Consider the following 21,409-nt stretch of genomic DNA (forward strand, 5'->3'; position numbering starts at 1 on the left):
TCGAAGAAGCTGCATGATATAATAAAGTGGACCTAGTTATCGTGTAAATTGTTGAATTGGCTAGCTACATGATGTTGTATAAAGTGAAGTGTACAATCGCGTAATGTGTTTAAGTATAATTAAACTATGGACGTTATTCACTCCACACTGATTGCTTTAGCCAAAAGTGTAAAACAAATCATATTTAAGGGCATGTTACACTAAAACAAGTGTATATTTGGTGGTAAACCGTCAAAATTTGAAACATCCACAATTGCTACAATTGACATTGCAACTCAATAGTTGCTATTGGTGGGTTTCTATTTCTTTATGTTATCAATTTTATTTTGTCAAAATACATGTAGATCATACATATATTATTAATGTATTCAACAGTTGTCTCATGAATATTTTCTGTTATTATTGAGTGTTAGTAGAAAGAGTGAAAAATGTTAGTTGGTAGTAGTAGAGGTTTAAAAAAGCGATGTGGATGTAAATTATACTCTAAGAGTTGGTATTTGCATTGTACAAATTAAAAGAAAAAACAACAACTTCTTTGCAGTAATCAAGAAGATAGCCTGTTTTGTTTTTAAAGTGTCCATCTTTCATGAAATGTATTCAATTTACTTTTGGCCACTGCTATTGTTTCTTCTGTTTGTAGCCACTTTGAAAGTGTGTAGAAATAACTTCCTTCATACTCTATGTAAAGATGTAGAATTGTGCACACTCTTACTCTAAAATGTTTCAGTCTGATTTTCACCAACCTTGGACAATATTTTACTGGGTAGATTATCTCGACCAAGTTCGATACACAGACATGTCATCATAATCACTTCAGAATTGTAATCCCTTCATTTCTTTAAATTATGCCTACTTCGTGTTGTAGCAGAAAGGCGTATACTACTGCTTATTAAGATTCCAAAAACACAACTTGAAATTTGTCATACATCTTTTAAAAAATGTTCACTCGCTGTTGATATCTACTGTTGTAATTAATTATACCTTATACAATGTTGATAGTGTGTTCTTTGTTTTCGTCTATGCATCAACTCCCATATCAGAACGGTAACCAGTAGGCGGAGCTTAACCATGCTATAAGAAGTGTGCAGATAAATTACAATGGTATTCACTTTTATGAATGCTAGTTATTGAATGTTGTCCATCACAACATGTAACAAACCAGTAACTTTAATCACAGTCCTCATGATCTAAATAATACACCTAATGGTATGCATTTGTGTATAATTTCAATTACTCGGATAGTACATGCTATTACTTAGACGTTGTCATTACTCAAATAATCAAAACAATATTTATACATTTATTCCTGAAGAAAAATCCAAAGGACATGCATTTAAACAAGAAACAATTTCAAGAAAGCATTAAAGGGAGATAATAAAGCATAATGGCAAGTGGACTATTTGCAACAGATTTGACACTTACTTCCCTTGAAAAGAAATAAAAGCCATAGAGGAGAGTTATACCAATATGCAGAGAATATTATACAAACTAAATGCAGATTATGTAATATTCAAATATGCTAATTATAACCTTATTGGGTTCTATTGAATATAAAAAAATATCAGTTTTAGTTTTTGAAGTTCTTTGTGATATTTTGTTTGAAACGTATGTACTTGTTCTTCATTGAGTTTGGAATCAAATGAAACATTTTTTGGTAAAATGAATGTATCTTAAAGGTTTTGGTTTTTTTTAAACAAATAAAGTTGCCATGGAGAAGTCATATAAAATATTTTCTTGTATTTCAAGCACAACGTTGATACTGATCATAACATCAATTCAAGGTCTCAGCTAATATTAACTTATTTCATTATTAGATGTGTTTTTAGCATCAAGTTGTTTTACACAATTTCTGATGAAATTTTAACAATGTATAGAACACATCATCAACATTTACAAGACGACAAGAAAATGGCATTTTTTTCCATGACATGTATAGTAATGAGGAAACAATAATGTAAAACAACAACTTGTGCACAAAATAAACAATCCTATTAAAGGGACTAGATACCAGATGGGTCCAAAATTCGGCAAATACAATTTTTCCTCAAAACAAGCCTAAAATGCGAGCTAGTAAGATGCTGATAATGCATCATTTTACATGATTTAAATAATAAACACAGCAATCGTGTGGCTGTCCCTTATGTGTTTCCCTGTTTAAACATACATAGCACATAATTATGTCCAAGTATAAATTATATTTGTTTATGAGTAAAGATAAATATACTGATGCTATTTCTAAACTTATTGGGATTACGTAATAAACAACCCCAGCAAAATTCAAACTGGAAAAAATGCGCAAAAATAGCGTAAAATGCATGTGTCATAAGCACTGCGATACTTCAGTAAATAAAATTCTATGCTTTGTACACAACAATGTCAATTTTATTTCACTTTTTGACAATTTTCTTTTTTCTTGCAATTGTATCATCTGGAGTCTAGCCCCTTTAAAAAGCACAAAAGCTACAGTAAGCAGACACTAACTGATAATACTAATATAAAAAGTTAACATATCCAAGAGGAGTAAGAATAAATATTAAAATATAATGTATAAAATCCCGTAGCACCTGGCTTCGAAGAACATTAAGCTTAACAGCCAAGAAATAAAAGTACAAAAGCTTAGATAGAACAAAAATATTAATTCTCATAAATGGAAACTAGGAAGGGATGGACACAGACAAGACATAAAAATAGCCCGGCTAATCTATGGTCCCTACTTCTAATGGTAGAATAACTATACAAAATCTTCAAAAACAATACTGTCTTTATAACAGGTACCCAAAAACATAAAAAAATATAAAGTCAAAAATAAAACCACTAATGGCTTGTGCACAATCTTCAGATTATTGCCATTAAAATTGGAGCGAAATATAATTCTTTATAAATGCAACAATGACAGTTGTACAACTTATTATTAACTTTGATATTGTTTTCAATTGTTTGTCTTTTTCACAAACAGTAAATCAGGACTACAGCAACAATGATCATGCCAAACCATTAGTAGTTGCTCCTCATTTTGTTTTGTGAGATAGTCAATTAACATATATTGCTTATACATTCACATATGTCTATAAATAAAGTTATTTTGAAAGTAAATATGGAATACTTATTGCTTACCACATAAATACCGTAAACCACTACGCACAACCTACTATAAGGATCACTAGTGTCAAAACTAAGGCAGTAACTGAAGACACATTTCTGTATCATACACTCTGGCCTATCAATGTATTTACTCTATTCAGTCCATCCTCGGGTGAGCAGGGTTCTAAGGCGTGACTACACCAGCTATTCTTGAAACACAGGGGCAATCATCAGGTAGTTGTTTCATCTTCTTCATCCTCTTCTTTTTTCTTTTTGGGCGAGGTGTAAAACAGTAGAGGCAACATGCCGAGAATACATCCTATAGATACTCCTATCGCCTTCCCCTGGAACACATATGCATCACATTGGAGACAGATATAATGTATGTAAAATAAACGATGACTTTTAAATTCTCATAAAACAGGGGATATTGATACTCAAATTTACGGCTGGGGAGGGGTCCGCTTGTTGTAAATTTCAGTATCAATATCCCCTGTCAAAGGACTCTGCAAATCTTTGCAAAGGGTACATCATTTAAAAAAAAGTTAATTTTGAGCATAAATGGAGTAACACCTCAGGTAGAAGATTTGCTGTTGTGAGTTCAAAACACCTTTATAGTGTTTATTGATATTGGTTTCATTAAGATATATTCAAAAACACACAATAATTATAACTTTAAAATGACAAATTAATGAATAAAAATTTATTTAATTAAAGGGAAGTAATGGTGACGGAACTGATTCAATCCAGACAACTTAATGTCAATGTACCATAGAACAATGTATGACTGTATGTACATAAATCATGTCTGTTGTACCCCTTTTTGTCATTTATTTATGGATCCAATAAACAAATTTGAGCTTTTTTATTAATTAATTGGCATTTATTCTTGTGCTCCCGTTCTGAGCCATATGACTCTTGCGCAGGCACCATTACACTAAAGTTATGATACCCATTTCATGTATGTTTCTTTAATGTCTGTTCATTCAGTAACTCAGAAAATTGGCTCCAGATTGACAAATTTTTATTATTTCTTAAAGGGCAATAACTCTTGTGATATTGACCCGATCTAGACAAATCTTTTACCTGCAACTTACATTAAAGTACTATATAAAACACAGCTATAATGAAGGAGTCTCATATAATATCACTTTCATACACAAAGCCAAAATCAAACAATATTTTAAGATTAACAAAATATAGATTGTCAATGCATGACAATGACCGAATACATTACACATAAAATCAATATAAGACAACAGAATAATTATTTACAGCATTGGCTGCCCATCGTGTAGAGGACATGTCCACTTGTTCGGGAGACAGTGCCGGAGCCTTCACGCCAAGCTTGCTTGTCAAAACCTCAACATAGTGAGCCGTCCTGGAAACAGAAACAACCATTCATTCACCCTCTACAGCTAGGTTCATTTGAATGGAAACAATATTATTGCTTAGAACAGATTTTGAATAATCTTACAAAAAATATGAAAGTAACTTTTAAACAAAACAACATGAATTACCCTTAGGCCACAATGATGGTCATTCGTGTAATCACCAACATGTGTACAATATATCTGTCCCTTACATAATAGGCGAATGATTAACATTACTTTGCTGTTCCACATTATTTGATATTTATACAAAGACATTTATCTACTAACAAAATTATATACCTTATAAGTATTCACACGATACGTAAGAAAAATGTCAAAACTTAAAATGTCAAATAATTATTGTTTAAAGATTTACTCACTGGACACCAGCCAGATCAGATATCCAATTTCCAAGAGCCGCAGCTGTAAAACAATGGTACAATACTGTACAAAACAATACCTCCAGGCAACATTTATCTAAAATGACTGGAATCTATCATTTCATGTAATGGAAGTTTGTATTAAACATTTTAAATAAGTTTATCAGCTATATTGAGGAATAATTTTATATTTATTTTTCAATTAATTAGAGAGAAGGATCTGGGATTAGGAGCAAGTAAACTATTGCCCTCAACCGTTTAACATTTGAAAATAGTTCACTGGTTATTCCCAATAATCAGGCAAACAGTTTTGACTTTTGCCAGACAAGCCATTTAAAGCTGCTCTCTCATAGATTGGGAGTTTTGAGTTTTTTTTAGTTTTTGTCTTGGAATCAGCTGATTTTGGTAGCAATACCTTCAATTCATTTATACAAGAACAGATCAAAATAGTTTAGAAAACTGCCATAAAACTCATTCTTTTGTATTCAATGTATTAGTTATGCTTTTAGCCATAAATATAAGTTTTTGAATGTAAATATGAAAAACTGCAATAGGATTTATCATAAGTCTTGAATCACTGGTTTTAAGAAATTATGCAGAAATTGGTTCATTCCAAGCCAAGAAAAAATGAAAAATGACAAAGGAGTAGGCCACCAAAGCGAATATTACCCCACTCCCACCCACCTCAGGGGAGATAACAAACCTGTTTCTCTCATTTTCACCATAAAGGGGTCATGACTCCTGACAGGATATTCCAAAATGAAGGTGGACGGGTGAATTTGACAGTCTGCCAACCCAATTTCTGTTTCCCCACCCCCACCACCTCCCCCCCACACATGAGTACCAAGGAAATAATACAGGATTCACAAAATCACATATACAAAGGTTCACATCATGGTCATGGATAGCTGAAAGTTTGAGAAAAATATATTGAAAAATGACAAAGGAGTAGGCCACCAAAGCGAATATTGTAACAAATTTAAGGCCTGTATGCACCTAACTTCAGGACTTTTGATGGTCTTTTTAAGGACAAAATCAATTAAAGGTCTTTTTAAGGCCATGCAAACATTCTGATTAATACAGGTGCACCAAATCACATATTCAACAGTTCATATCATGGTCATTGACATCTGAAAGTTTGAAAAAGATTTATAGAAAAAATGAGAAAAAATGACCAAGGATTAGGCTAGACAAAGCTGTATAATTTTTGCCTATTTTAACTTATTCAGGGGCCATAATTGGAGACATGATCATGTGATTCCAACCACAATCACAGGGGCAAATGTTCTCACCATGGCTAAAAGTTTGAAAAAGATTCATTCAAAAATGACGAAGGAGTAGGACGAACAAAACTAATTTTACCCAATTTAACTCATTAAGGGGCCACAACTCCACTCAGGATCATGTGACTCCCACCAAATTCATGGAGGCAAAGGTTTACATCATGGCCATTAATATTTGAAAGTTTGAAAAAGATTTGCTCAATAGCTTCAAAGAAGAATCCTGGACAAAGCTAATTTTGCCCAATTTAACTCATTAAGGGGCCACAACTCCACTCAGGATCATGCGACTCTGACCAAATCCACGGAGGCACAGGTTTACATCATGGTCATTAATATTTGAAAGTTTGAAAAAGATTTGTTCAATAACGACAAAGATGAATCCCGGACAAAAAAAACGGACGGACAGACGGACAGACGGACAGACAGACAGACGGACAGACGGACAACCCGATTCCAGTATACCCCCCCCCAAACTTTGTTTTGGGGGGTATAATTAATCTGTGATAAGTGTATAAAACTGTATCATGTAGTAACATGGTACAAATAACAAACGGAACTTCAAGAAATCATTCCTATTCATTCACTGGTACATACAGTTGCTTAAATTTATGGCATATATGCATCCATCTTTAGGAGAAGATTTTTTTTCATAATCTTCAAAAACTAAAAATGAATTCAAATTTTGCGTATAAAAATACTTTTTTTTTACATTACTGACCTGCCATGGTTGAGATTCCAAGCATAGCACCAAATCTAAATTCTATGTATTCACCCTGAAATGAAGAACAATGAAGAACATGTAAGCCTAGAAACGATATTAATGCAAAACCATAAATAAATTATTAGAATTCATACAAGTAATCATTCTAATGACATTTGAAAAATCACCACCTGAGTATAAAGTTTAACATTTAACTTTCATTTTGTGAATTGTCTTTCATGATTCAGGTTTGCAAAGCTGATAAAAGAAAATTATTGCATTTCAGTGTGGTGTCCTGTACATGTGAGTATGGTGTCCTGTACATGTGAGTGTGGTGTCCTGTACATGTGAGTATGGTGTCCTGTACATGTGAGTGTGGTGTCCTGTACATGTGAGTGTGATGTCCTGTACATGTGAGTGTGATGTTCTGTACATGTGAGTGTGATGTCCTGTACATGTGAGTATGGTGTCCTGTACATGTGAGTGTGGTGTCCTGTACATGTGAGTGTGATGCCCTGTACATGTGAGTGTGATGTTCTGTACATGTGAGTGTGGTGTCCTGTACATGTGAGTGTGGTGTCCTGTACATGTGAGTATGGTGTCCTGTACATGTGAGTGTGATGTCCTGTACATGTGAGTGTGATGTTCTGTACATGTGAGTGTGGTGTCCTGTACATGTGAGTGTGATGTCCTGTACATGTGAGTATGGTGTCCTGTACATGTGAGTGTGATGTCCTGTACATGTGAGTGTGGTGTCCTGTACATGTGAGTGTGATGCCCTGTACATGTGAGTGTGATGTTCTGTACATGTGAGTGTGGTGTCCTGTACATGTGAGTGTGATGTCCTGTACATGTGAGTGTGATGTCCTGTACATGTGAGTGTGATGTTCTGTACATGTGAGTGTGATGTCCTGTACATGTGAGTGTGATGTCCTGTACATGTGAGTGTGGTGTCCTGTACATGTGAGTGTGGTGTCCTGTACATGTGAGTGTGATGTCCTGTACATGTGAGTATGGTGTCCTGTACATGTGAGTGTGGTGTCCTGTACATGTGAGTGTGATGTTCTGTACATGTGAGTGTGGTGTCCTGTACATGTGAGTGTGATGTCCTGTACATGTGAGTGTGATGTCCTGTACATGTGAGTGTGATGTTCTGTACATGTGAGTGTGATGTCCTGTACATGTGAGTGTGATGTCCTGTACATGTGAGTGTGGTGTCCTGTACATGTGAGTGTGGTGTCCTGTACATGTGAGTGTGATGTCCTGTACATGTGAGTATGGTGTCCTGTACATGTGAGTGTGGTGTCCTGTACATGTGAGTGTAATGTTCTGTACATGTGAGTGTGGTGTCCTGTACATGTGAGTGTGATGTCCTGTACATGTGAGTATGGTGTCCTGTACATGTGAGTGTGATGTCCTGTACATGTGAGTGTGGTGTCCTGTACATGTGAGTGTGATGTCCTGTACATGTGAGTGTGATGTCCTGTACATGTGAGTGTGGTGTCCTGTACATGTGAGTGTGATGTCCTGTACATGTGAGTGTGGTGTCCTGTACATGTGAGTGTGATGTCCTGTACATGTGAGTGTGATGTCCTGTACATGTGAGTGTGGTGTCCTGTACATGTGAGTGTGGTGTCCTGTACATGTGAGTGTGGTGTTCTGTACATGTGAGTGTGGTGTCCTGTACATGTGAGTGTGGTGTCCTGTACATGTGAGTGTGATGTCCCATACATGTGAGTGTGGTGTCTAGTACATGTGAGTGTGATGTCCTATACATGTGAGTGTGGTGTCTAGTACATGTGAGTGTGGTGTCCTGTACATGTGAGTATGGTGTCCTGTACATGTGAGTATTGTATCCTGTACATGTGAGTGTGATGTCCTGTACATGTGAGTGTGGTGTCTAGTACATGTGAGTGTGGTGTCCTGTACATGTGAGTGTGATCTCCTGTACATGTGAGTGTGGTGTCCTGTACATGTGAGTGTGATGTCCTGTACATGTGAGTGTGATGTCCCGTACATGTGAGTGTGGTGTCTAGTACATGTGAGTGTGATGTCCTATACATGTGAGTGTGATGTCCTGTACATGTGAGTGTGATGTCCTGTACATGTGAGTGTGATGTCCTGTACATGTGAGTGTGATGTCCTGTACATGTGAGTGTGGTGTCCTGTACATGTGAGTGTGATGTCCTGTACATGTGAGTGTGATGTCCTGTACATGTGAGTGTGGTGTCCTGTACATGTGAGTGTGATGTCCTGTACATGTGAGTGTGGTGTCCTGTACATGTGAGTGTGATGTCCTGTACAAGTGAGTGTGGTGTCTAGTACATGTGAGTGTGATGTCCTGTACATGTGAGTGTGATGTCCAGTACATGTGAGTGTAATGTCCTATACATGTGAGTGTGGTGTCCTGTACATGTGAGTGTAATGTTCTGTACAAATGAGTGTGGTGTCCTGTACATGTGAGTGTGATGTTCTTAACATGTGAGTGTGATGTCCAGTACATGTGAGTGTAATGTCCTATACATGTGAGTGTGGTGTCCTGTACATGTGAGTGTAATGTTCTGTACAAATGAGTGTGGTGTCCTGTACATGTGAGTGTGATGTCCTGTACATGTGAGTGTGGTGTCCTGTACATGTGAGTGTGATGTCCTGTACATGTGAGTGTGGTGTCCTGTACATGTGAGTGTGGTGTTCTGTACATGTGAGTGTGGTGTTCTGTACATGTGAGTGTGGTGTCCTGTACATGTGAGTGTGGTGTCCTGTACATGTGAGTGTGATTTTCTGTACATGTGAGTATGGTGTCCTGTACATGTGAGTGTGATGTCCTGTACATGTGAGTATGGTGTCCTGTACATGTGAGTATGGTGTCCTGTACATGTGAGTGTGGTGTCCTGTACATGTGAGTGTGGTGTCCTGTACATGTGAGTGTGATGTCCTGTACATGTGAGTGTGGTGTCCTGTACATGTGAGTGTGGTGTCCTGTACATGTGAGTGTGATTTTCTGTACATGTGAGTATGGGGTCTTGTACATGTGAGTGTGATGCCCTGTACATGTGAGTGTGGTGTCCTGTACATGTGAGTGTGATTTTCTGTACATGTGAGTATGGTGTCTTGTACATGTGAGTGTGATGCCCTGTACATGTGATTGTGGTGTCCTGTACATGTGAATGTGATTTTCTGTACATGTGAGTGTGGTGTCCTGTACATGTGAGTGTGATGCCCTGTACATGTGAGTGTGATGCCCTGTACATGTGAGTGTGATGCCCTGTACATGTGAGTGTGGTGTCCTGTACATGTGAGTATGGTGTCCTGTACATGTGAGTATGGTGTCCTGTACATGTGAGTGTGGTGTCCTGTACATGTGAGTGTGGTGTCCTGTACATGTGAGTGTGGTGTCCTGTACATGTGAGTGTGGTGTCCTGTACATGTGAGTGTGGTGTCCTGTACATGTGAGTGTGGTGTCCTGTACATGTGAGTGTGATGTCCTATACATGTGAGTGTGGTGTCTAGTACATGTGAGTGTGGTGTCCTGTACATGTGAGTGTGATGTCCTGTACATGTGAGTGTGATGTCCTGTACATGTGAGTGTGATGTCCTGTACATGTGAGTGTGGTGTCCTGTACATGTGAGTGTGATGTCCTGTACATGTGAGTGTGGTGTCCTGTACATGTGAGTGTGGTGTCCTGTACATGTGAGTGTGATTTTCTGTACATGTGAGTGTGGTGTCCTGTACATGTGAGTTTGGTGTCCTGTACATGTGAGTATGGTGTCCTGTACATGTGATTGTGATGTCCTGTACATGTGAGTGTGGTGTCCTGTACATGTGAGTGTGGTGTTCTGTACATGTGAGTGTGGTGTTCTGTACATGTGAGTATGGTGTCCTGTACATGTGAGTGTGGTGTCCTGTACATGTGAGTGTGATTTTCTGTACATGTGAGTATGGTGTCCTGTACATGTGAGTGTGATGTCCTGTACATGTGAGTATGGTGTCCTGTACATGTAAGTATGGTGTCCTGTACTTGTGAGTGTGGTGTCCTGTACATGTGAGTGTGATGTCCTGTACATGTGAGTGTGGTGTCCTGTACATGTGAGTGTGGTGTCCTGTACATGTGAGTGTGATTTTCTGTACATGTGAGTATGGGGTCTTGTACATGTGAGTGTGATGCCCTGTACATGTGAGTGTGGTGTCCTGTACATGTGAGTGTGATTTTCTGTACATGTGAGTATGGTGTCTTGTACATGTGAGTGTGATGCCCTGTACATGTGATTGTGGTGTCCTGTACATGTGAGTGTGATTTTCTGTACATGTGAGTGTGGTGTCCTGTACATGTGAGTGTGATGCCCTGTACATGTGAGTGTGATGCCCTGTACATGTGAGTGTGATGCCCTGTACATGTGAGTGTGGTGTCCTGTACATGTGAGTATGGTGTCCTGTACATGTGAGTATGGTGTCCTGTACATGTGAGTGTGGTGTCCTGTACATGTGAGTGTGGTGTCCTGTACATGTGAGTGTGATGTTCTGTACATGTGAGTGTGGTGTCCTGTACATGTGAGTGTGATGCCCTGTACATGTGAGTGTGATGCCCTGTACATGTGAGTGTGATGCCCTGTACATGTGAGTGTGGTGTCCTGTACATGTGAGTATGGTGTCCTGTACATGTGAGTATGGTGTCCTGTACATGTGAGTGTGGTGTCCTGTACATGTGAGTGTGGTGTCCTGTACATGTGAGTGTGGTGTCCTGTACATGTGAGTGTGGTGTCCTGTACATGTGAGTGTGGTGTCCTGTACATGTGAGTGTGGTGTCCTGTACATGTGAGTGTGATGTCCTGTACATGTGAGTGTGGTGTCTAGTACATGTGAGTGTGGTGTCCTGTACATGTGAGTGTGATGTCCTGTACATGTGAGTGTGATGTCCTGTACATGTGAGTGTGATGTCCTGTACATGTGAGTGTGGTGTCCTGTACATGTGAGTGTGATGTCCTGTACATGTGAGTGTGGTGTCCTGTACATGTGAGTGTGGTGTCCTGTACATGTGAGTGTGATTTTCTGTACATGTGAGTGTGGTGTCCTGTACATGTGAGTGTGGTGTCCTGTACATGTGAGTATGGTGTCCTGTACATGTGATTGTGATGCCCTGTACATGTGAGTATGGTGTCCTGTACATGTGATTGTGATGTCCTGTACATGTGATTGTGATGTCCTGTTCATGTGAGTGTGGTGTCCTGTACATGTGAGTGTGGTGTCCTGTACATGTGAGTGTGATTTTCTGTACATGTGAGTGTGGTGTCCTGTACATGTGAGTATGGTGTCCTGTACATGTGAGTGTGGTGTCCTGTACATGTGAGTGTGGTGTCCTGTACATGTGAGTGTGGTGTCCTGTACATGTGAGTGTGATGTCCTGTACATGTGAGTGTGGTGTCTAGTACATGTGAGTGTGGTGTCCTGTACATGTGAGTGTGATGTCCTGTACATGTGAGTGTGATGTCCTGTACATGTGAGTGTGATGTCCTGTACATGTGAGTGTGGTGTCCTGTACATGTGAGTGTGGTGTCCTGTACATGTGAGTGTGATTTTCTGTACATGTGAGTGTGGTGTCCTGTACATGTGAGTGTGGTGTCCTGTACATGTAAGTATGGTGTCCTGTACATGTGATTGTGATGTCCTGTACATGTGAGTATGGTGTCCTGTACATGTGATTGTGATGTCCTTTACATGTGATTGTGATGTCCTGTTCATGTGAGTGTGGTGTCCTGTACATGTGAGTATGGTGTCCTGTACATGTGAGTGTGATTTTCTGTACATGTGAGTGTGGTGTCCTGTACATGTGAGTGTGATGTCCTGTACATGTGAGTGTGATTTTCTGTACATGTGAGTATGGTGTCCTGTACATGTGAGTGTGATGTCCTGTACATGTGAGTGTGATGTCCTGTACATGTGAGTGTGGTGTCTTGTACATGTAAGTGTGGTGTCCTGTACATGTGAGTATGGTGTCCTGTACATATGAGTGTGATGCCCTGTACATGTGAGTGTGATGTCCTGTACATGTGATTGTGATGTCCTGTACATGTGAGTGTGGTGTCCTGTACATGTGAGTGTGATGTCCTGTACATGTGAGTGTGGTGTTCTGTACATGTGAGTGTGATGTCATGTACATGTGAGTGTGATGCCCTGTACATGTGAGTGTGGTGTCCTGTACATGTGAGTATGATGTCCTGTACATGCGAGTGTGGTGTCCTATACATGTGAGTGTGGTGTCTAGTACATGTGAGTGTGGTGTCCTGTACATGTGAGTATGGTGTCCTGTACATGTGAGTATTGTATCCTGTACATGTGAGTGTGATGTCCTGTACATGTGAGTGTGGTGTCTATAACATGTGAGTGTGGTGTCCTGTACATGTGAGTGTGATGTCCTGTACATGTGAGTGTGGTGTCCTGTACATGTGAGTGTGATGTCCTGTACATGTGAGTGTGATGTCCTGTACATGTGAGTGTGGTGTCTAGTACATGTGAGTGTGATGTCCTATACATGTGAGTGTGATGTCCTGTACATGTGAGTGTGATGTCCTGTACATGTGAGTGTGGTGTCCTGTACATGTGAGTGTGATGTCCTGTACATGTGAGTGTGGTGTCTAGTACATGTGAGTGTGATGTCCTGTACATGTGAGTGTGATGTCCTGTACATGTGAGTGTGGTGTCCTGTACATGTGAGTGTGATGTCCTGTACATGTGAGTGTGGTGTCCTGTACATGTGAGTGTGATGTCCTGTACATGTGAGTGTGGTGTCTAGTACATGTGAGTGTGATGTCCTGTACATGTGAGTGTGATGTCCAGTACATGTGAGTGTAATGTCCTATACATGTGAGTGTGGTGTCCTGTACATGTGAGTGTAATGTTCTGTACAAATGAGTGTGGTGTCCTGTATATGTGAGTGTGATGTTCTTAACATGTGAGTGTGATGTCCAGTACATGTGAGTGTAATGTCCTATACATGTGAGTGTGGTGTCCTGTACATGTGAGTGTAATGTTCTGTACAAATGAGTGTGGTGTCCTGTACATGTGAGTGTGATGTCCTGTACATGTGAGTGTGGTGTCCTGTACATGTGAGTGTGATGTCCTGTACATGTGAGTGTGGTGTCCTGTACATGTGAGTGTGGTGTCCTGTACATGTGAGTGTGGTGTTCTGTACATGTGAGTGTGGTGTCCTGTACATGTGAGTGTGGTGTCCTGTACATGTGAGTGTGATTTTCTGAACATGTGAGTATGGTGTCCTGTACATGTGAGTGTGATGTCCTGTACATGTGAGTATGGTGTCCTGTACATGTAAGTATGGTGTCCTGTATATGTGAGTGTGGTGTCCTGTACATGGGAGTGTGGTGTCCTGTACATGTGAGTGTGATGTCCTGTACATGTGAGTGTGGTGTCCTGTACATGTGAGTGTGGTGTCCTGTACATGTGAGTGTGATTTTCTGTACATGTGAGTATGGGGTCTTGTACATGTGAGTGTGATGCCCTGTACATGTGAGTGTGGTGTCCTGTACATGTGAGTGTGATTTTCTGTACATGTGAGTGTGGTGTCCTGTACATGTAAGTGTGGTGTCCTGTACATGCGAGTGTGGTGTCCTGTACATGTGAGTGTGATGTCCTGTACATGTGAGTGTGGTGTTCTGTACATGTGAGTGTGGTGTCCAGTACATGTGAGTGTGGTGTCTTGTAGATGTGAGTGTGGTGTCTAGTACATGTTAGTGTGGTGTCCTGTACATGTGAGTGTGGTGACCTGTACATGTGAGTGTGATGCCCTGTACATGTGAGTGTGATGCCCTGTACATGTGAGTGTGATGCCCTGTACATGTGAGTGTGGTGTTCTGTACATGTGAGTATGGTGTCCTGTACATGTGAGTATGGTGTCCTGTACATGTGAGTATGGTGTCCTGTACATATGAGTGTGATATCCTGTACATGTGATTGTGTTGTCCTGTACATATGAGTGTGATGTCCTGTACATGTGAGTGTGATGTCCTGTACATGTGAGTATGGTGTCCTGTACATGTGAGTGTGATGTCCTGTACATGTGAGTGTGATGTCCTGTACATGTGAGTGTGGTGTCCTGTACATGTGAGTGTGATGTCCTGTACATGTGAGTGTGGTGTCCTGTACATGTGAGTGTGGTGTCCTGTACATGTGAGTGTGGTGTCTTGTAGATGGGAGTGTGATGTACTGTACATGTGAGTGTGATGTCCTGTACATGTAAGTGTGGTGTCCTGTACATGTGAGTATGGTGTCCTGTACATGTGAGTGTGGTGTCCTGTACATGTGAGTGTGGTGTCCAGTACATGTGAGTGTGGTGTCCTGTACATGTGAGTATGGTGTCCTGTACATGTGAGTGTGAGGTCCTGTACATGTGAGTGTGATGTCCTGTACATGTGAGTATGGTGTCCTGTACATGTGAGTGTGGTGTCCTGTACATGTGAGTATGGTGTCCTGTACATGCGAGTGTGATGTACTTTACATGTAAGTGTGATGTCCTGTACATGTGAGTATGGTGTCCTGTACATGTGAGTGTGCTGTCCTGTACATGTGAGTGTGGTGTCCTGTACATATGAGTGTTGTGTCCTGTATATGTGACTGGGAAGCCCTGACCTCATTGACTAGAGTGCTTCAAGAATACTAGTCAGTCGGTATCAGACTCAGTATAATCAATTGTGTACTGTAGTTAATGATGGTTACACGTTACATTGTGGGCACAAGTTAAGTTGGACAGCCCTCTTTTGTCACACAGGGAATTTAACTTTTCAATGACATGTCTAATTCCAATATAAAACTGATGTTGCTAATTAAAATGAACAAAAACTGTAATCATTCGTTCCTGTTGGGATTAAATGCAATATGCAATATCTTCAAAATATAATATGGCCCACTGAGTGACAATAAATTGAGCCATGGAATAAATTTGATCTTTTATTATGGGAATAGAAAACAATCTGCAAATATTCTGTACTTGTGTTGCTTTGATAAAAGGCAGACATCAACTAATCAATGGAAAACTACAGACTCCAAATAGAAACAATTCCGCAGACCAAAAAAAGGAAGAGGCAATTACCTTTTAGAGATTATAATGACAAGGCCTATTATGTTTGACATGGACTGGAATTAAGATGAGTTTACCAGAGGGAAAATCTTAATGATTCAACATTTGCTCAATTATTCAAAGTGACAACGAGAAAGTAATTATGTTTTCCAATATGATTGTCACGATCAATACTAACTAAAGCAAAAATCAACAGCATATGTCTGCTCTACAAGGATCTAAATGACTAGAAGCTTTGTTGAAAGAATATACTAGTACCATGTTAAGGCAAACATCTTCAGTTGATCAGTATATGTGTTTGTATTCACAAATAAAGAAAGACAGAAATAATTACATTATGCTTCTTGAACACTTTCTATTATTGGAAAAACATCACTCTGTCAAATCATACAAACCCTGGTATGATGCCTTTTAAGGAACCTTATAATGCCTAACAGGGCACATATTTCTTCTTTAACCATACAAAGCCTAACAGGGCACATGTGTCTTCTTTAACCATAAAGCCTTATATGATGAATCTGGCTTTTAAGGCACCATACAAAGCCTAGCATGGCACATATGGCTTTTCATTAACCATACAGAGGCTAACAGGGCACATATGTATTTTTATTAACCATACAGAGGCTAACAGGGCACATAATATTATGTCTTTTTATTAACCATACAGAGGCTAACAGGGCACATATGTCTTTTTATTAACCATACAGAGGCTAACAGGGCACATGTGGCTTTTTCTTAACCATACAGAGGCTAACAGGGCACATGTGGCTTTTCATTACCCATACAGAGGCTAACAGGGCACATGTGGCTTTTCATTACCCATACAGAGGCTAACAGGGCACATGGCACAAATAGCTTTTCATAAACCATACAAAGTTAACCAGGGCACACATGTGTTTTCATGAACCATTTAAAGCCTAACTAGGCACCTATGTTTTTTTGTAAACCATACAGAGCTTAACAGGACACATATATGTCTCTATTTAACCATACAGAGCCAAACTAGGCACCTATGGCTTTTCATGAACCATACAAAGTCTAACATGACACATATGTCTTATCATTAACCATACAAAGCCTTACAGGGCACCTATTGCTTTTCATGAACCATTTAAAGCCTAACAGGGCACATATTGCTTTTCATGAACCATTTAAAGCCTAACAGGGCACCTATTGCTTTTCATGAACCATTTAAAGCCTAACAGGGCACATATTGCTTATCATGAACCATTTAAAGCCTAACAGGGAACCTATTGCTTTTCATGAACCATTTAAAGCCTAACAGGGAACCTATTGCTTTTCATGAACCATTTAAAGCCTAACAGGGCATATATATATATATATATATATATGGCTTTTCATTAACCATACAAAGCTCAACAATACACATTTGGCTTTTCAGCAATCATAAAAGGCCAGGACAAAATTTGCTTTTAGTAAACCATAAAAATTATAACAAAATACAATAAGCTTTTCATGGACCCCATACACAGCTCAACAAAATTCATTTGTCTTTTCAGAAACAATACAAAGTCTACCAATACACCTTTGGCAATTAAGGTGACCAGAAAACATTCAAAGCCTTACAAGACAAATTTTGTTTTCCAGAAGTTATACAAAGACACATTTGGCCTTTTAGTGACCATACAAAGACAAACAAGGTACATTTAGCATTTTAGCCCCCAAACAAGACATATTTGTATATTTGGGAACCATACAAAGCCTAACAGGACTAATTTACTTTTTCAGCAAGCATACAAAGCCTAATAAAACACATGCTAAAATAAGCTTTTATGGAGCTAAATATAATGCAATCATACCTCTCAAGATATGTACTGATGTATAAGAAATACACTTCAATTTTATATTAAATTGTGGCTGAGATCGAAGAATATAGATCTATATTGGTCAATACAATTCTTTAAAGAACATAACAGAACATACTTCTTGTGAGTCGCTAATGTCTATGCTTGCTGTAAATGGAAAGAATTGTGAGACCAAATCTACTTACAGCAATAATCATCAGAAAGTTGTCAAGGAAACCAAACCCAATAAATGGCAGAGCATTGTGGAGAGCAACTGAAAATAATCAATGACAATCACTCTTCATTAGTATAAGAATATAGGCAACATACATATATTGTTCAAGACATTATTTAATAAAACTTATGATTTGTATAACCAAACAGTATAAACACTACAATACCGTACAATTTCTTCTTTCAAAATTATTATTTTTGCCTTTGTTGACACAGACAGTTTATGCTTAAAAGGTAAAAATTTCATATGATTTATCAAGTTTTACTCCCTTGAATTCAGTGGCAAATTGACCAAAAGATAAACTAAACATCTTTAAATATATCCTAAAATCTGTCCTAATTGGAACTTAACAATCTAAGTATTTTGATAAATTTTGATAATCTAACTTAAAACTTGACAGAAGCTATCCATGTTGTTTACCTGCTTTTCGTTGGGCCCGTGTAAGCTTGCTGTGAGTGCCAGCACCTGTAAACATAGAACCAACACAAATTGTTTATAAAATGATAAACTGAAATATAAACATTACATTTCTAGAGGTGCTTTGACGTACATTCTAGGAGTGAAGCTGAAAAAAAAGATATGGGGCTTATCATGCACAAGAAGACTATGCACGGGTGCACAGACACCTAATTGAATGATGCAGAGCTGTATGTATGGGGGCAGCATGCACAAAGAGGACTTTGCACAGGTATGGGGGCAGCCATGAATTTCAGTTCTGAGAGAGGGGGAATGCCAAAAGGCTGTGATCCTAAGTTAGGACCCCTCAAAAGTCAATTCCTGGATCCATCCCTGTATTATGCAGGGTAAATCAATATACATGTATGAGTTGAGCACCTACCGGTAGGTCCAAACTATCTTCTGGTTGTTCATGCCCTAAGCCTCAGTGGCTTCATACCATAAGAAAGCAAATCATTCCATTTACCCACAGCTACTCACAGTGTACCTTGCCATCATCCAATTTAAATTAATGTATACATGCTATTTTGCATTTTATAAAAAAGAAAGAAATAGGTATGAGAATATTATGGCTGAAGATAATATCTTCAGTGATGCAGAGCTACAGATTAACTTTTTATCGAAAGGGTATTTTACATCCTTGTATAATTTTGTGAAGTTTATTGTACACCTTGAATTCATTCAAAAGGTAGAATTATGGTGATTGTTAAAGTCTATTGGCACAGTGAAATGCAAACATAAATTCTATATACTCAATAGGCTCGATCCAAAATGCAGAACTTAATAGTGTATAAACACAACACTTCTCAACAAAATCCTTGCATAGGGGTTGACGTGATTCTATATCAATTTAGCAGCCATGATTTGCGATTTAGTCAAAACTGTTCTTCGTGAACTAGTCCTAAATATATTGTAGTAGCAGCATGCTATAACAATTTGCATTGGTTTCAATACAAACAGATGTTTGATTTATTTATATCATATTTGGCCCCTTTTAAGGTGTATTTATGCCAATTGCTACTCTTACCTGTAGCTCTGGTGATGTGCAGACTCATATATACAAAGAATTTAGATATACAACACATATAATTTCAACTTCATATAAACATGTCACAAATAAATGTAAAAAATATAAGCAACTAGACTGGGCTCAAACCCGGGACCCCTCACTAACAGAGTGAGACTGCTCTACCGACTGAGTTATCAGACAGTTTACACGACTTATCTAAACCTGAATAGGTAGTGGTACCATGACATACATAACATGACTCCGGCCCCTGCCAAACTTGGTGTGCGTGCCAGAATGTTCAGGATAGAGAACATGTTAACATGTAATCAATGAAACAACCAGTAGGATATTGAGTACATTATATTCAGTCACAGCACCATGTTCGGTGCCATTTGTCACAGGGTCAGAAAAATGTGCAGCCAGATTGGGGCTTGAACCCGGGATCCCTCATTGACCCCTCGTTTGACAGCTGTATCAACTGAGTGACCCGGCCTCTGACACACCTTCTCAACACCTATGTAGGTAACAGGTCCTTGACACAAATATGAATATGTCACCGTGTGACTTTCTCTTCCAAATTCTGTTAGAAAATTTATTGTTCTTTTTTTTGGTTACATCTTATTTTTCTATGATATTTACTTTCATAATTTCCTAAAGAGACTTTTGTCAGTCATTCTAATTGCAATTGAGTGTTTTGACATTTCTGATAAGATTTTACTGCTTCCTCTTCTTAATTATTATCAGCTAATTATCTCAGATCATAATCATAAACCTTACTCTTTGAGACTTTGACACTTCTCAATTATCTCAGACTTAATCTAATTTTAAAATTTATTTTTGAGTGACACTTTCTAAAATCTTTGATCATTATCTTTTTGTCACTTAATTCTGATTGGTAACTACTCTTTAAGTTTAAGTATATAAGTATGTACATTTTTCATTTAGGGAAGATACATATAGACTAGGAACTTTGTACTTCTTCTTTTACTAAGGAAATATCTTTGAACTACTTTTTTTGTGACTATATAATTCATTCACTTAATTTCATACATGTGTAACTTAATATAGCACATATGGACTATTTAATGTTTCTTGTTAAATAAGTCTTTGGATTTATCTTTGTTAACTATTCAACTTAAATGTGAAATAATAAAGAACCAACTTTTAAACATCTTAATTGGACTTGAGTTGTTAATCAAAGTGAACCATTAAACGTGATCTGAACTTAAACCGTAACTCGCAGTTGTGCCAGCTAATTCCCCAAATTAATGGCCAACTGCACGTGCCCCTTAGACAGTGTGGCTCGGGCTCGGTGACCACCCCTACTATACCAGAGTGTATATACTGGCCCGTTCCCGACGCTGCATGACTTAACTGGGGTGCGCGGTGCCAAATACATTTGTAAGTTATCATAATTTGATATTGTCATCAACAATTATACTAACCTGGTACATCTTTCATGTCAATATTGAACTTCTGCAACTCCACGTGTAATAAATCTCGTTCTCTTTTATTAAGGGCATAAACAAAGTCTTTTGCAGTTACGTTATCTTCTATTGCTCCATGCAAGTCTCTGTATATAGATTTAAATCTGCTTGATTCCAGGTCAACTTGAGCGTACTTGTGAGCGACCCGTGAAAAGATCAATGGAAAATATTTCGTATTGCACCCATACAATTGAGTTACTTTATGAGTATGTCTGATAATATGTCCAGCCATTCTTTAACGCGAACAAACCACTCTTATTCCTTCAAGTTTCACTTTCTCGATCTGTTCCACAATGTCTGTGTCTTTTGAATTACATTTCTCACATGTTTGGCATGTTGACATTTTATCATGTGACTGGTCATGTGACCAAGGGAAAAGTTATTAAATCTTATTTTTATACGTTATTTTAGATAAAATGTAACATATAATTCCTACATAATACTTTTCATTGTGATTTATAATTAATAATATGGTTGTTTAGAGATAATTATGAAAAAACTTGGGAGATAATAA

The 21,409-nt window shown here is 38.4% G+C and overlaps 1 protein-coding gene across 1 annotated transcript; it reads right to left on the reverse strand.

Annotated features, from left to right (window-relative positions):
- Window positions 1-1,287: 1,287 nt before the first annotated feature.
- On the reverse strand, window positions 1,288-21,243 carry LOC128212849 (transmembrane protein 65-like). The gene is made up of 7 exons (XM_052918193.1): window positions 20,854-21,243; window positions 18,364-18,408; window positions 17,915-17,982; window positions 6,836-6,890; window positions 4,835-4,877; window positions 4,357-4,462; window positions 1,288-3,425 (listed from the first exon to the last, which is right to left on the reverse strand). The coding sequence occupies exons 1-7, from the start codon at window positions 21,125-21,127 to the stop codon at window positions 3,312-3,314; spliced, it is 705 nt and encodes a 234-aa protein (XP_052774153.1). The 5' UTR covers window positions 21,128-21,243; the 3' UTR covers window positions 1,288-3,311.
- Window positions 21,244-21,409: the final 166 nt, after the last annotated feature.

The sequence above is a fragment of the Mya arenaria genome, chromosome 13 (genome assembly GCF_026914265.1).
Source record: "Mya arenaria isolate MELC-2E11 chromosome 13, ASM2691426v1".
In the NCBI taxonomy this organism is placed as follows: domain Eukaryota; kingdom Metazoa; phylum Mollusca; class Bivalvia; order Myida; family Myidae; genus Mya; species Mya arenaria.

What these genes read in the sequence shown, in the direction of transcription:
- LOC128212849 (XM_052918193.1), bottom strand. Translation starts at nt 21,127, where the DNA reads ATGGCTGGACATATTATCAGACATACTCATAAAGTAACTCAATTGTAT. An exon ending in ACGGGCCCAACGAAAAGCAG is followed by an intron (nt 17,983 to 18,363) that starts GTAAACAACATG and finishes GATTATTTTCAG; the next exon opens with TTGCTCTCCACAATGCTCTG. An exon ending in TGGAATCTCAACCATGGCAG is followed by an intron (nt 4,878 to 6,835) that starts GTCAGTAATGTA and finishes ATTGTTTTACAG; the next exon opens with CTGCGGCTCTTGGAAATTGG.